This window comes from Zingiber officinale, chromosome 6A (genome assembly GCF_018446385.1).
Source record: "Zingiber officinale cultivar Zhangliang chromosome 6A, Zo_v1.1, whole genome shotgun sequence".
Classification (NCBI taxonomy): domain Eukaryota; kingdom Viridiplantae; phylum Streptophyta; class Magnoliopsida; order Zingiberales; family Zingiberaceae; genus Zingiber; species Zingiber officinale.
In genome coordinates this window covers 79,607,151-79,622,951 of record NC_055997.1, presented here as the reverse complement: position 1 = coordinate 79,622,951, position 15,801 = coordinate 79,607,151, and the positions used below count along the sequence as shown (strand labels likewise).

At 35.6% G+C, this 15,801-nt stretch overlaps 2 protein-coding genes across 2 annotated transcripts; one reads left to right on the top strand and one right to left on the bottom strand.

Annotated features, from left to right (window-relative positions):
* The first annotated feature begins 3,408 nt into the window (after positions 1-3,408).
* Positions 3,409-6,042, top strand: LOC121996685 (probable cysteine protease RD19D). Its single transcript, XM_042550729.1, has 3 exons — positions 3,409-4,181; positions 5,164-5,283; positions 5,363-6,042. Exons 1-3 carry the CDS (start codon positions 3,744-3,746, stop codon positions 5,885-5,887), a joined length of 1,083 nt encoding a protein of 360 aa, XP_042406663.1. The 5' UTR covers positions 3,409-3,743; the 3' UTR covers positions 5,888-6,042.
* Positions 6,043-9,010: 2,968 nt separating this feature from the next.
* Positions 9,011-11,865, bottom strand: LOC121994969 (WAT1-related protein At1g68170-like). The gene is made up of 8 exons (XM_042548839.1): positions 11,693-11,865; positions 10,381-10,443; positions 10,159-10,275; positions 9,823-10,066; positions 9,575-9,733; positions 9,325-9,476; positions 9,158-9,228; positions 9,011-9,099 (listed from the first exon to the last, which is right to left on the bottom strand). Exons 1-8 carry the CDS (start codon positions 11,863-11,865, stop codon positions 9,011-9,013), a joined length of 1,068 nt encoding a protein of 355 aa, XP_042404773.1.
* Between the last annotated feature and the right edge of the window lie 3,936 nt (positions 11,866-15,801).

Below are 15,801 nucleotides of genomic sequence, written 5' to 3'. Positions count from 1 at the left end.
AACATGTTACTAAATACTTATCATATGTTATTACCTTAAATGGTTTCCATCTGTCATCTTCACAGCTTTCGGGTATAGGTTCTGGTGTTTTGAGTAATATGTGGTGAAGCTTCAAAATTGCATGAAGACACATATTGAATTGACGACTCACAGTCTCTTGACTTCGATGAAAAAGTAGACTAATTGTTCTGTTTTTCTTGTGATGTGTCAGAACATAGATAAAAAATACAACAATTTCATCAACGGATACATTTCTTGTGTCTTTTAATCCCCCAATGTCTTTTACCATATCACATAATATCCCAAAGGTTCTCCTATCCATACGGAGTTCACTAATACAAAATGCATCACTCTCTTTTGTAAGACTAAATATCCATTGCATTCGCTTAATTCGTTTTTCTTCCTTATTTTTTATTCGGCAAATCTTAGTACGTCGATATATTCGATACGAATGTTGATAGAATATGAGAACCAACATAGTCATAAGTATAGCATGTGTAACCCATAATGTGCACATTAAATTTTGACTTCTTCTATTAAAAGGAGGTCGTGTCATGTTTTTCTACAACAATACAAGTAAAAAACCATCAATGAAATATAAGAGAAACAAACAGAAATTAATGCATAACTAACAAGGATATATAACAAGGACACAAAGTTTAATAGCAAAAAAAAAAAAACATGTCTAGTTGAACAAGTAATATAGTGACCGAATGAAGGCAAAAGATTATAAACACTAGGGTTGTTGTGTAGTTACTAATATATGTTGGCGGATGGTAGGTTTGATTTTTAAATCCTGTTAGTTTCATTCTACTACATCACATGATATAATATGTTTTCTACTACATCACATGATATACTGAGATACTAGGACACACAATGGATCCAAAGTTTCACTTCAGAACAAATGATATACTGCAAGACATGGAGTCCACTATACTAAAGCATAGAGACGGCCATCAATCTTAAAATTGATCAGATGCAGACTATGAATTAGAAATTAAAAGACAACATAGAGACGGAATGATATATAAATGAATAAAACAAAGAACAAAGTGCAAAAAACAACTAGAAAAAATAGATTCAGTCTAACCAGAAACAGAAATGACCAGATACGTGCATTTGAACAAGAACATCAAAAATAGCCCATTCAAGAACTGACTTTGCTATATATATTATACTTTTTGGGAAAAACGTGACTGAGACCAGAGGCAGATATAATTATTCCAAAGGTATCAAATAACACCAAAAGAAAAGTAGAAAACAATAATATAGAAAGAACAAGTCAACACCGGGGGTAAACAAAGACACTTAAACAACAATGGCAAATGAAGCCATCGAGTCAATAATTTGTTGCAGGAGCTTGGGATAATTACTTCAAAACAGCAGAACTATATATATTCTAAATGAATTTGTTATTATGCAGAATCTACACACCTGATTTGAGTGGAAATAAAAAACTAGCTAGTGGGAAAGGGGTTGGAAACAAAAAATTTGGGATGATCACTCCTACAATCGAGAGTAAAATACATTACATTGAAAGGGTACCTGGTGGTGAGCATTGGGAGGAGATGCAGCAGTTCGTGATCGTGTCGGAATACCTAGGTCACCGGTACGGCGCTATTGGGGAAGGCGGAGGAGTTCGGGTTCTGGGAGGAAGGGGATCTTCGAATCCTCGACGAGGTGCCGGCGTTCAGTGAGGTGGCAGCGTTCGGCGAGGTGGCGACATTCGATGTCGTTCGAGAGCGACGTCGGCTTCGTTCGAGAGCAGCTGCAAACAAATCCGGATATGCGATGAGAAATATTAGGTTAAGGGTATTTTTGGTATTAAGGGGTATTATTGATTACTGCAAATAAGGGAATAGATGATTGAAAGGGTGGGATACGGGAATGAACCATTACCCACTAATAAAGAATTATTCCCTCATTTTTATTCTGATTCTTGTAAACCAAACACTAACATTAATTACTATTCTCGTTTCCTACTTGTATTCTCTCAAACCAAACACCTCCTGAAAGTCTTAACATTATGTTTTTCTGGACTAAATGCTAAAATGGAAGTATTTCAAAAAGATGATCTTATTTCTTATTCACTAAACAACTACTATTCAAATTTATTTATGTTGATTTAATATACATAAGATTAATTAAATAAAGAAACTTAAATAACTCGTTAAATTAAACAAATAAACTTGAACATATATGTTCAACTCGTTAACGTTCATGAACAATATTCATGAACAGTGTTCACGAATCATATTTATTAATAAAATTCTTTTTAATATGCTAAATAAATAATAAAATAAAATAAAATAAATAAATTTAAATTATCAAATTCAATAACCAATCAAACAACTAAAAGTTTACAACAATCAAACAACCGAATTGAAAGCTCAATAACATCTAAACAAACCAAGATCATGTCAATCTTGAATTGAGAGCTCGATAACATCTAAATGAATCAATCTCTAAGTTAAACTTTGAACATGCTCAAACTCATAAAAAATAAATCAAGCTAAGCTTGAATACTCATTTCAAAAACTTAAATTATTTGAAGCTTGATACATCTCGACTCGATTATCTTATTAAATAAGTTTAAATATCCAAAACTCAGTTCGACTCCTCATTTACCGCCCTAACCACCGTTAGCATTCAACAATGCCTAATGTGATTTCAACCGTCGTTACATGCGAATAAGCCCCGCTATTTACCACCGCACGATGCCCAGACCAGGGATCACCATTTGGCATTCTTGATCTCAACTTGTGCTCACTAAAAAAACTTGGCTAAAAAAAACTTTTTTCCGGATATTATGCTCACAATCCATCAAACACATCAAAGAGCATCCACATTAGAAAGCTTGACAGTCGGATATAAACCATAATGAGAGATTCTGATATGTAATGAAATCTAAATGATTAGGAAAAAGATAGACATTGATTTGAACAATCGGAAAGTTGCAACAATGTAAAACCGCGGTAATCATGATAAAAATTGGTTTTTTATGCATCTGTTCAAAACTTTTTCAAATTGATTTGACTTGAATTTGGAGTGAATTGTGGCCAGATAATCTTTCTCTTCCTCTCGATCGCTTCGGAGATTTCCTTGGGCATGTACTTCTCATCGTGCTGCTTCGCCAGCACTTCAGTGGCGTTGAGGAAGCCCTCGAGGACGAGTCCACGGAGGCAGAAGCGGTTCCTGGTGGGATTCGCGGCGAACTTCTCCATGGCATCGGTGAAAGTGCTTATCACGATGAACCGGAGACGCGGCTGAAAATGATCGGTCGGAAATGGTGGAGAGGTGGGATGAGGGGGGCGGTGGGGTGAGGAGAAAGGGCCGGAGGTGGAGGATGCGGCGATCGAGAGGAAGAGGGAAGTTGTACGAGGCGGAACCGCTTGGGCGAGGAAGAGTGAGGAAGGGGGCGGGAGACTTGTGTTTTTGTATTTTCCTCGGTGACGGGATCCGACCCACGGCCCATAAATTTCGTGGCCCGTCTCCTTTTCGCCTTCTTTCGCAGCGCCGTTCCTTCGGTTGCAGAACAAGCCACGCCATGGCGACGACACGTTCCCTGCGCACCTCTTCCAGGTGTTACCTTCTCCCTCACCCCCGCTGCATGCCGCTGCTGCCTCAGCCGCCCCCGAAATCGCCAGATACGAATAAGATCGCTCTTTCCCTTCTCCAATCCCTATCCCCATTTCCGATCCCTTACTGGCAAACCAACGAGCTCTTGCAGCAGAGAAGCAATGGCTCTGCGCACGCCCTTGACCTTCGCTGCTGCGCTCTTCCTCCTGATCCTCTCCGGCGGAGCATCCGATCTCCCTGAAGACTCCCAGATCCTCCAGGTGACCGATCGCCGGCCACTGGGAGCCACGGAGCTGCGTTTCCGGGCTTTCTTGCAGAAGTACAACAAGGAGTACCGCAACCGGGAGGAATACGCGCACAGGATGGGAATCTTCGCGCGGAACCTCGCCCGGGCGGCAGAGCATCAGGTGCTTGACCCCACCGCCGTCCACGGGGTCACGCCCTTCTCCGACCTCACCGAGGCGGAGTTCGAGGAGGCCTTCACAGGGTTGGTGACCCACCGCCCGGAGTTCCCCACCGCGGCTGTCATGGAGGTCGACGGCCTCCCCTCGAGCTTCGATTGGCGTGAGAAGGGCGCCGTCACCGACGTCAAGATCCAGGTAATTTAGACTCAAAAAGGGCGACACTGACAATTATGCAGACCTTCCAGTATAACATCTGTTGATTTCTGATGATTTTTTTGATAGTTTCATGAAAAGTCACACTTCTTAAAAATTATTTACTTAAGTCCACCGGTGCCTTTTTATCTTCTGATGATTTTTGATGTTTTTCTTCTGGATCTTACGTTTCTATCCTTTATCTTATTCCAATTCATTCAAGCTTATTTCTGCCGCTAGATTAGTCATCACCAATCTCATGATTCTATCATAATAGTTTCAACTTTTGTTGTCACACTCTGCACAAAACAGTTCATGTTCATCGAATTTCTGTGAGTAACAACAGATCTTTCATGGACAATGTAGATATCATTAAAGTGATTAATTTTTAGTTGATTTATAGAGGTGTAGTTTGATGCAGAGTGTCGGGTTCCTTTTGGGTATTCAAAGTCAGCATTGCTTAACTCTTATTGTTAACATTTCTTCTACATGCATGAACAACAAATTGAACTGGAGGAATGCGTGATCCTATAATACTGATCTTTTAGGTGATATTTTTCTATAGTCACACATTTTTCTTGTTGGTTGTAAGGGGAAAAAAATTGTGTCGTTAGACTATCTAGTGTATATAGCAGCAGCTACTTATTTTATTCTAGATTGTTTATCTTCTATAAGGGAAGCCTTGGCGCAATCATAAAGTTGTCACCGTGGTCTAGAGGTCACGGGTTCGAGTTACAGAAATAACCACTTGCAAAGCAGCCAAAAGGAATCCACATTGGAAGGACCTTCGTGCAACGGACCCATTCATTGTTTATCTTCCATCTAATGTCAGCATCTTGATAGTAACCAGGAATTTGGATTTGGTTATGCATCAATGCTCCATGAACAATATCTACTTTGTTGGCACAGATGTAGCAAAAGATTCTGATGCATGACTCCATAGACTGAATTTTTTATTTTTTTAACTCGGTGCAATTTGATGCAGGGGGTGTGTGGATCTTGTTGGGCATTCAGCACAACAGGAGCTGTTGAGGGGGCAAACTTTCTGGCTACCGGGAAGCTTATCGGCCTCAGTGAACAGCAGCTCATCGACTGCGATCACACGGTTGGTTGATCATCAAACTATCATTACATGCCATGCTTCTTCTCCCATTATTACCGATTGTTAAATCATCAAATAACAGTGTGATGCGGTAAAGAAGGAAGAGTGCAACAATGGCTGCCGAGGCGGGCTGATGACGAATGCCTACAACTACTTGTTGCAATCCGGCGGCCTCATGGAGGAGAAGTCCTACCCTTACACCGGTCGGCAAGGCGAATGCAAGTTTGACGAGGGAAAGATTGCGGTCCGTGTGACCAACTTCACGGTCATCCCCCTCGACGAGCAGCAAATGATGGCTAATTTGGTCCGCCACGGCCCCTTGGCAGTGGGATTGAACGCAGCATTCATGCAGACGTACATGAAAGGCTTGTCTTGCCCATTGATCTGCCCTCGGAAATGCATCAACCACGGCGTGCTACTGGTGGGATACGGCGCCAGAGGGTACTCGATTCTCAGGCTGGGGTACAAGCCCTACTGGATCATCAAGAACTCGTGGGGGAAGCAGTGGGGCGAGCAAGGGTACTACAGGCTTTGCAGAGGCCTCAACATCTGTGGGATCGATAGCATGGTCTCTGCTGTGGCAGCAACATCATCATCATCATCCTAAATAACTTGGATGACTTTGTGAAAGGATGAAAGGTGTTGTTGTATTTGCAGTAGTTTTCTTTCTTTGACATTTCCAAATGCAGCTTGGCTTTGCAATTCGCGGTGCGTTTCTTTGTTGGGTTCCTTATGGAGTTGTGTATTAGTCATGTTCAAATCCGATGCTCGAGTTAATTTTAATAGTTAAGCAAAAAAGGACTCAATTTTTTCGTCATTCAACTAAAAATTCCTTCATCAAATAGAAAATAATTAATGTATTTAAATGGATTAATCTGTCCGGTTTGCGGGTCCAGGCAGAGCGGATTTGAATTGGACAGCAAAATTGAATTAGTGATATGGATTTATGATAATATATAATTATGGATATGGATTTATGATGAAGTGTATTTTTATGAATTGTGAATTATGAAATTAAAATTATACATGTATTTTATCATAGCAGATCTCCTAGATCACTTATAATTGTGGTCGGATCAGGATGTAATTAGTTATGATCTGTTATTATGTTCATCGTCCTTTTCAGGTTATAGTTTGATTCAAAGAGGATGGTTGGAGGTTACCTGGAGGTCATCGATGGTGGACAAGTGGTCAGGTTGTTGGAAGTCGAACGAGGGGTGGCCTCCGAGCTACTTTCAACCGCTTTCTTCAAACTAAATTATAACCTAGAGGGGATAGTGAATCCAAAAAGAGATCGTAACTAATTGTGGTTGAATCGCGATCACGATCCGATCATAATTATGAGTAGTCCATCCTTCGTCCATAAAAAAAATATTTTATAATAAAGTTATTTTTTATAAATATTTATTTATAAAATGATTAAATTTAATAAATTATAATACTATATTATTTAGATGGGTTGCATAACCTCGCCTAGTTAAATGAAGTAAAACGATCCATTTAGAGCATCCACATCAGTTTCTCTATTACTATATCTAAAATTTAAGATAAATACCCTACTTTATTAAATTTAGATAATCACTTTTCACTATACACTACATCAAATATCTTAAAATTTCCATGATCCTTATTTTTTTTATTATTTTATTTTTTTTTTCTATTTTTTATTATTATATTTATAGAATGAGTGAAAGGAGAGAGATTGAGTGGAAGGAGAGAGATTAAAAAGAAATATTATTTTATTTTTAGAATAGAGGTTTCATTCCTTAAATTTAGATAATCACTATTCATCAAATCTAAATTTAGGGAATAGATAGGATAATTGATGCAAAGAATTTTTAGTTATCCTATTTAAAATTTAAGATAAAATTTTTAGATAGGGTAACTGATATAGATGTTCTTAATAGAATAAAATTTGATTACTATGTGAATGGGTTGGTTTAATTTGCAATCCACTTTAATTAGATTGCTGAGTAGCGGGCTGGTCCCAATGGTGATGAATTTTTTTTCCCGACCGGATGGCCACCACGAATCGACCCGTCCGATCACAGGCCCATCCGTCCAGTCACTGATTGACCAGTCTGACGACGTGATCTTGGCATCTTCCAAATTCGCAAAAGTGCACACATTCCAGCCTCGGCTTCACGTGCGTGACAACGCCTGATGGCAACCAATGAATTAAACTCACCGCCAAATTATTATTATTATTATTATTATTATTGTTAATACTAAAAAGCAGAGCTAGATCCTTTCAGTAATCTCCTATTAATACTCTATTTTCTTTCTCCCCTTCTCTGGGCATCCGTTCCGTAGTGTGAGATCTAGAAAACAAGAAGAGATTTTCTTTTCCTCTTCTCTTCTCTTCTCTTCCCTTATATCAATGTTTTTTTTTTTATCTCCAGGGGCAGCTCCAACTCAAGATGGTTTCAAATGGCTGAATTTGCACCTGCATCTAAAGAGGTATACGAATAGGTGCAGTGGCCTGTGGCCCATGCAACGGTTTGCATTCAATCTTTGCTTTTTCTTCGGTTCTTTTATGTTCTCTTTTAAAAAAAACTTTCATATTTTCATCCCCTTTTTCCTGTCTCAGGAACTTGAGACCAGTTGTTTTTAGTTGTTGCTTTTTGTCATTTTTTTTTCTTCAGAATTTGTATATTGATGATTTTGCTGAATTAAAGCGTTTTTTTATTTTCATAATGCTGTTTTTGGTTTCTGTTTCTGATATTAGTTATGTTAGTTGGTTTTTTTTTTTTTTGGCTAAAATTAGTAGTTATCGGCTAATGATTTAATTTGATCCAGATTTATTTCATTTCTCTTTGTTTGAGTTAAAAAAGGATTTTCAGAAAAACAAAAAAAACAAAATCCTTCTGGAAGTTCAATCTATATATTTTAAAAATTCAAAAATTATCATAATATATTTCTCTTTGTTTGGAGATAGGGCAGTAAATGAGTTACATTGTTTTTAATGAAGGTTCAATTTGATAAAAACTTATTTATATACCTTCAATATACACTAATCAATCGAATAAATAAAATTCATTGAGCTAAATAAAAATTTGAACACATTTGTATTCAATTCGCTAATATTCATAAATAAAAATTATAAATTATTCATGGATAATATTTACAAATTCAATTTATAAATCATATTCATCAATAAATTTTTTAACAACATAATAAATAAATAAAGAAAATTTTAAACTAATTAATTAAACTTATATTAACAATCTCAATAATCAATTAAAAAAATTTAAAACAATAAAAATTTTAAACAATCAAAGAGTTCATGAAAACAAATCAAACTCACACTAAACTTAAACCAATTAACTCAAACTTATAAAAAAATAAGTCAAACTAAGTTTGAATAACCATTTCAAGAACTTAATTCATTTTAAATTTGACTTGATTTGATTCAATTATCATATTAAATAAATTTGAATATCATAAAGTTTGATTCTACTTGATTTATTTACCGTCTCATTTTGAACCAAAAAAGGATTTTTTAGAAAACCAAATAATACTAAATTCTGGCCATCTGCGACTGCGAGGGGCGTGAATTTTCACAGCACTGACTTACCCATCTATAAAAGAGGGTAGAGGGCCAGGCGCGTTGAAAACCTTCTTCCCCAACATAATTGAAATATAATGAATGTAACAACCTTTTACATATAGCTATCGAGGCATAAAGACAAAGAACAAAGACTTGTCATTTAAATTATATTTTCTTTTTTTACTTTGGAGGCATCGACCTATGCTCCCATTCACCTCCCAAATGAATTATCTGTTTCTTCTCTTCTTGGAAGCCAGTTGTGTTTGAAGCTGAATCAACACCAAGTTCCACAGATGATAAGTCATAATTCTCAGTAGTCTCCCTCACCTTGGCTACCTCTCCATTTCCCCCAAAGCACCACAAACAACCCTACCATAATTAGGGCAGACCCTAGTACACTGCAAATTAAACCACCATAACAAAAATGAATTTGATCACTTTTGAATGATAAATATCTAAAACTAGTTAATACATGCATGTCGTCCAAGTAATACCTTCCAAGGTGCAACTTCTCATCCAACAAAAGGGAACTCAACAATGCCACAATAACAAGCAACAAAGGGTAGAACGCTGAAGCAAAGAGTGGCCCTTTCTTCTTGATGCACCAACTCATCACTGTAAGAATCAGTCCTGATGCCACTACACCCTGTAGAAAGTATAAACTCATCGTGTCAAAACAAATACGTACTACCACCATCGATCACAGGGTCGTAAAGTATGTAATTAAGACGATCGATATATTACCGAGTAGGCAACGGCGAGAAACCTGACATCGAATCCAATTTTCCAGTTGGACATATTTCTCTCCACACAAAGTGCATAAGCAACAGATTGAGCAGCTGCCATTAGGCAGAGCAGGGCTGTGCTCGAGTAGTGACAGGGATATTCTTTGCTAATTTTTTCCTGAAGAAGTTGATTTAATGGCAACGTTTAGCACGAGCTCTAAGTACCGATTTACTAATATTTTAGCATTGTTTAATGGTACGGTTCACCTGAATGATGAACCAAATTGCAGAGCTTAGGCAACTCATGATGGCCAAGATTGAGCCCATGACATGATCACTTGAACCTTGGCTCACTGCATTGTGACGAGAGTCGAGGAGGTGGATGTGTGTTGGCCAAATAGCTATGGCCACCCCTTTGTAGAAGGTGAGAAGCATGGCGCCACCTACACTCGTAAGTGTGCCGAAAATCTTGGCTCGTCCAGAGATTGATCCAATTTCCAAGCTCTCCAATCTTGCAAATGATTGAGATGATCTTGTTAATTAGAAGCTAAGATAATAACGAAGTGGATATAATCGATTATATCATGTTAAGGAGGAAATTACCTGAATATGATTGCCAAAATAAATGTCATTGATGGAATAAGATTAGTCATTGCCGAGGGGAAGGTTGCGGATGTAAGCCGAATGCTTGATAAGTACAAGTTTTGGGATAGGGTACCACTGTCATGCAAGTATTAACTTCTTCTATCAGTATTGGGAAAATTAAATCTAATGAAGCAAATTATATTCCTTGTACTAGAAGAATACATATATGCAAATTATTACCCAAAAAATCCAGAAAAGAAAACTAACATCAACACCTTCCATGTCATCTTTGGGCGACTCATCCTGAAAACAAAATAATATATATACATCAATAGTTACCGAAATTTAAATTTTATCATTAAATTAGAGTTTAAGATTTAGCACTGAATTAATGTTAAATACGAAAATTATCGCTAAAATAACGATTGAATTAAATTTTGTTATCTAATTCTCTCTCTTGCTTCACCAAATATCTTCAGTCTCTTCTTCTTCTTCTTCTCCCGTCTTCCCTCCCGCCTCTTCTCTCCCATCTCTCTTCCCGACCGTTGCTAATTCTACATCTTCCCTCTCCCCTTTCTCCGCATGAAGGAGCCGCCGGCCACGCAGGCGAGGTCGCGCCCTGGCCGTCTGCGGCTTCGCAGCGAGGTCCTGCGGCCTCGCTGCGGGGTCGCGCCTCAGCCGCCTGCGACCTCGCGGTGGAGAAACTCTTCAAGTCATGTATGATCCACGAGACCACCAAAAAGAACGAGAAGAACATCTTCTGCCTCCATTGCTGCTCCAGCTTCTGCCCTCACTGTCTTCCTCGTCACCGCGCCATCATCGTATCTCCAGTATTATTCTTCGGCAAGACCGAACTCAAAAAGATTCAACATTCATGGCGATTCTGTGCAGGTGAGAAGGTATGTGCACCACGATATGTCGTGCAAGTGGACGATTTGGAGAAGTTAATCGACTGCTCTTCTGTTCAGGTAAATGAGTCAATGGAGTCTTCTGTTACTTTGTTTAATCGATCAATGCACTACTCTTCTCGCTTTCGTAGTCTTACACGACAAACAGCACCAAGTTGCTGTTCTTGAACGAGCGACCGCTTCGCGGCTCCGGCAACTCCTGCTATCGCCCTTTCCAAGACCCCTACATCTTCTGCTCCCTCGCCTGCAAGGTATTCGATCGTGCTCCCGAATGGCAGATAAAAAAAGTTCAACTTTGTTTCCAATTATATTGGTTTCTTTCTGGGAGAGCAGGTGAAGGAGCTGCTGCGGAATGAAGCTCCGGGAGTGCGAGTACCTCCAGCTAGCTTCCGAGCTCTGCAATCTGAACTAGGGGCAGTTGACGCCGGAAGGATGGAGTCCGGCGTCGCGGATCCTAGCGGAAGATGTGAACCCGCCCCCATCGTGCGGCCGGCGCGGTGGAGGGGTGATCCGGGCGCCCTCAGTCGCGGACGCCACCGCTGAATCTGATAGAGGGGGAGCAGTATATCCCCTCTATATATATCATCTATGGGTGCGACAAGAATAATAATCTAATTAAGCTACTTAATTAATCGATAAATTACCTTTCTAAAAAGAAAGCAAGAGGAGCCAAGAAGGCAGTGGCGAAGAGATAGCGGTAGGCTATCAGGATCCTGCTATCCATGCCATCGTTCAACGCCAGCTTGTAGAAAATACTCACTCCGGCAAACACCACCTGAACGACCACCATCGCCACCACTGCCTTCGTTCCTTCCATTTCTCTTCCCCGCCCTTCTGTCGATCCCTTAACGATGACATGAACAAATTAAACAGAGAGCATGATCGATGGACTTGCTTCCGATATAAAGCGAGAGTTGCGATGTGACGTTTGTTTCTTTTTTTTTTTTGCCTCATTTTTTTTTCTGGGAATCAAAGAAAATTTAAAGGAAAGAAAAATAACATTAAAATGTGAAAACAATTCTGACAATAATATTGTATTTAATCAATGTAACATCATCAGGACTTATGGGAATGGATGAGGCCCACTCAGAGGGGTCGGTGGGGCGAGGATCCTCTGATCTGATTCCTTATTTATTTATTGGTTGGATATATTAAATCTTACCTATTTAATAAATGGAGTTTAGTCCATTAGATGAATAGGATTTTTTTTTATTCAAAAATTTCTGGACCGGAGAATCGAGTAAATCCTTTATCCAGTCTTAGTTTGTACTTGTATTACTTACTAATTAATTATCTTCACTAGCGTGAGACTCTAGCTCATAATTAAATACATAGTTACTGGGAGATTTTAAAGACTTTGACAATTAAAATACACTTCCACTGGCATGTGCATAAGAATGTGGCTAAAAGTAATTGACTTGTGCCTCCGTTAATTCATTTCTAGATTAATAAAAAAGATAAATGATAGATAGCTATTAATAGTACAGATGTTTAAGACATGAGAAAAGATATAATCAAATATATTGAGTTTTGATTTTAATATCTCATGTGGGAACACTTTACGTTTCACCCATCGCACCGTTCCCACGTAAACTTATAGCTTGCTTGTACATGCGCTGATGGAAGTGTTGGTTATTAAAATATAATTAATGTCTAGCCGATGCAAGATAAAGATGCGAGGATTTAATTTTTCTACTCCTTAATCGTAAGTTGTTAAAATTATCAAATCATATAAAATAATTTTAAAATTATCAAATTATATATTAGTTTTTTATTTTATCCTTATTAATCAATTGATTTTTTTTTTCAATTGAATCGATTTTGCTCTATGTTGAAATGTCAAAATTTAGAGTAAATCAGTAAATTGATTTTTTTAAATCAAAGTCAATTTTAAATAAAATTAATTCAATTTGACTCAAATGACATTAAATTGACATTAAACCATTTTTATGTATTCAACTACATCTCCTATTATATATTCATATTCAAAATTCAATTTGATTCAATATATTAAGAGTAATGATTTTTTTAATATGAATATATTTAAAAAAATTAATTTGTATATAAAAATTATTGGTCAAATTAATATTTGAGAGAATAAAAAAGATAGACAAATATATATAAATTAATTTCATGACAATCTAAGATTATTATAAATTAATTTCATGATAATTATTTGATCTATCAATTAATTTTATCTAAAATTATTAAAAAGAATACGAAGATAATTAATTAGTATGAAATCCAAATGCAAATTAAGACCGGCACAAAAAAGATACCAAGTCCAAATTAAGACCTGAAAAAAAGATGGTAATACGGTATTCATTGAATACAACATTCCTAATTCATTTCACAATTTAATCATATTTTCTTTTCTTTTAAATTTTCCATGATTTAAAAAAATAAGAAAAAAAACATACGTCACATCGGTAAGAACTCTCACATTCAACAGATGATCATACAGAATAAAATATTTTTAACGATTACATTTTAATCTCTGACTTAATGTATATTTAATTATGAGCTCACACGATCGAAACACATAGAATAGTCGTCGACATAGAAATAATTAATAAGTAATAAATTCAAGTGTAAATAATAATTAATAAGTAAGCAATTCAAGTGTATTTTTTTATTCATAAAAATTAATAAGTAAGCAATTCAAGTGTAAATTTAGATTAGAATAAAGGATGATAATATTGCATTGATTAAATACAACATCATCGAGTAATTGTCATAATTTGTTTCACATTTTAACCTTATTTTCTTTCCGATTAAATTTTCTTTGATTTAAAAAATAGAAAAAAAAAGAAATAAACGTCACATCACTTAGAACTCTTGACACTCAACGGCACACGGAGAATAAAAATATTTTTTTAATGATTACATTTTAATCTCGGAGTGACTATATATTTAATTATGGGCGAGGATAAGAGCACAGAAATAGTTGTTGATATGGAGAAAATTAATTAGTAAAAAAAATTTAAATGCGAATTAAAAAAATATATATGATAAATTCATTTAAGAGAAAATTTGAATGCAGTCACTAATCATAAATTTAATTTTATATGTAATCCTCATTAATAAAATTTTTTATTTTCACTCTCCAATTAAGTATAATGGGCATTAATTTGTTTAATTATCCCTAATATTTTTAAATATAAAAAGTTAAAAAATAAGTATAATTCTTCTTAAATTTAGCATATTAAATTAGAATCTAGTATATTTTCTATCAAATTAAATATGATTTTTTTCCATGATGAAAAATATACTCGATTTTGTTTATACTATTTTTTTTAAATAATGCTGAATTTAAAAGGAATTATATTAAATAGGAAAAAAATCGTAAAAAATATACTCGATTCTAGTTTAAAGTATTGAATTTAATAGGAATTATATCCATTTTTAGACTTTTTATATTTAAAAAAATTATGAGGAACGATTCTATTTAAAGTGTTGAATTTAAGAGTAATTATACTCATTTTTAGATTTTTTATATCGAAAAAATTTGAGGGGCAATTAGAAAGTCGTACTTAATTTGATAGAAAATATACTCGATTCTAGTTTAAAGTGTTGAATTTAATAGTACTTATACCCATTTTTTAGATTTTTTGTACCTAAAAAAATATGAGGAGCAATTTTAATAGAAAATATACTCGATTTTAGTTTAAAGTGCTGAATTAAGAGAAATTATACTTATTTTTGGATTTTTTGTACTTAAAAAATTTGAGGGGCAATTAGGTAATGATATTTGTATGAGAGAATTGAAGTAAATAAAACTTTACATGCAGGGAGTGAAAATAAATTTTTTTAGACATGTGGATTGCATGCAAAGTTAACATTGTGATTAGAGATTTTTTTCTAATTTACCGTTCATTTAACTTTATTAATTAGTCTTGTATAATTAGTTTAGAACCATAAAATTTTTACATGATTATCTGGATAAATTGGGAAGTACTCATGGAGGATGACCAACAAACCCAGTATTCTCTAATTGTGTGCGCTCCATTTAAATATTTTTTTTTTTAACAAATTTACTTAGTTAAACATCGAATTATAAATATATGACCAACACCTTAAATATTCTACCGTTGTCCATAACCCAGGCAAAGAAAATTAGTTTCAGAACGAGAACGTTAACTTAGTGATTTTTACAACGTCATTGTCATAATTCCTTTCACGTTTTAATCTTATTTTCTTTCCTTTAAATTTTCTTTGATTTAAAAATGAATAAGGAAAAAAGAAACAAACTGGATCAGAAATCTGGTTATTCAATTGAGGAGCAAGTACAAAGAATAAAATATTTTTAATGATTATATTTTAATCTCCAAGTCACTGTATATTTAATTATGAGCTCAGAGGATCGGAACATAGAATAGTAGTGGACATGGAGATAATAAATTAGTAAAATATATTTATATTTAAAAAATTATTTAAGTTAAATTAATATTTGAGAGTACGAATATAATCAAGATAAAAAATTAGATAGCAAAGGAATACTCTATCCTAATGAAATGAAACATGTGGGAATACTAAGACCTATTGTTTGTGACCTTTTTTTTTTTTTCTAATTTTACTTTTACTCTATAAAAATAAGAGTTGACCGACTATCCTGATTGAATGTTTGATTACTCAGAGACCCCTCGTGAGTCAGGATATAAAAATATATATGAATTAGTTTCATATCAATTTAAGATCATTTGGTCTATCAACTAATTTTAGACAATATTGGCTCCCTCAAATGTCAATTTAA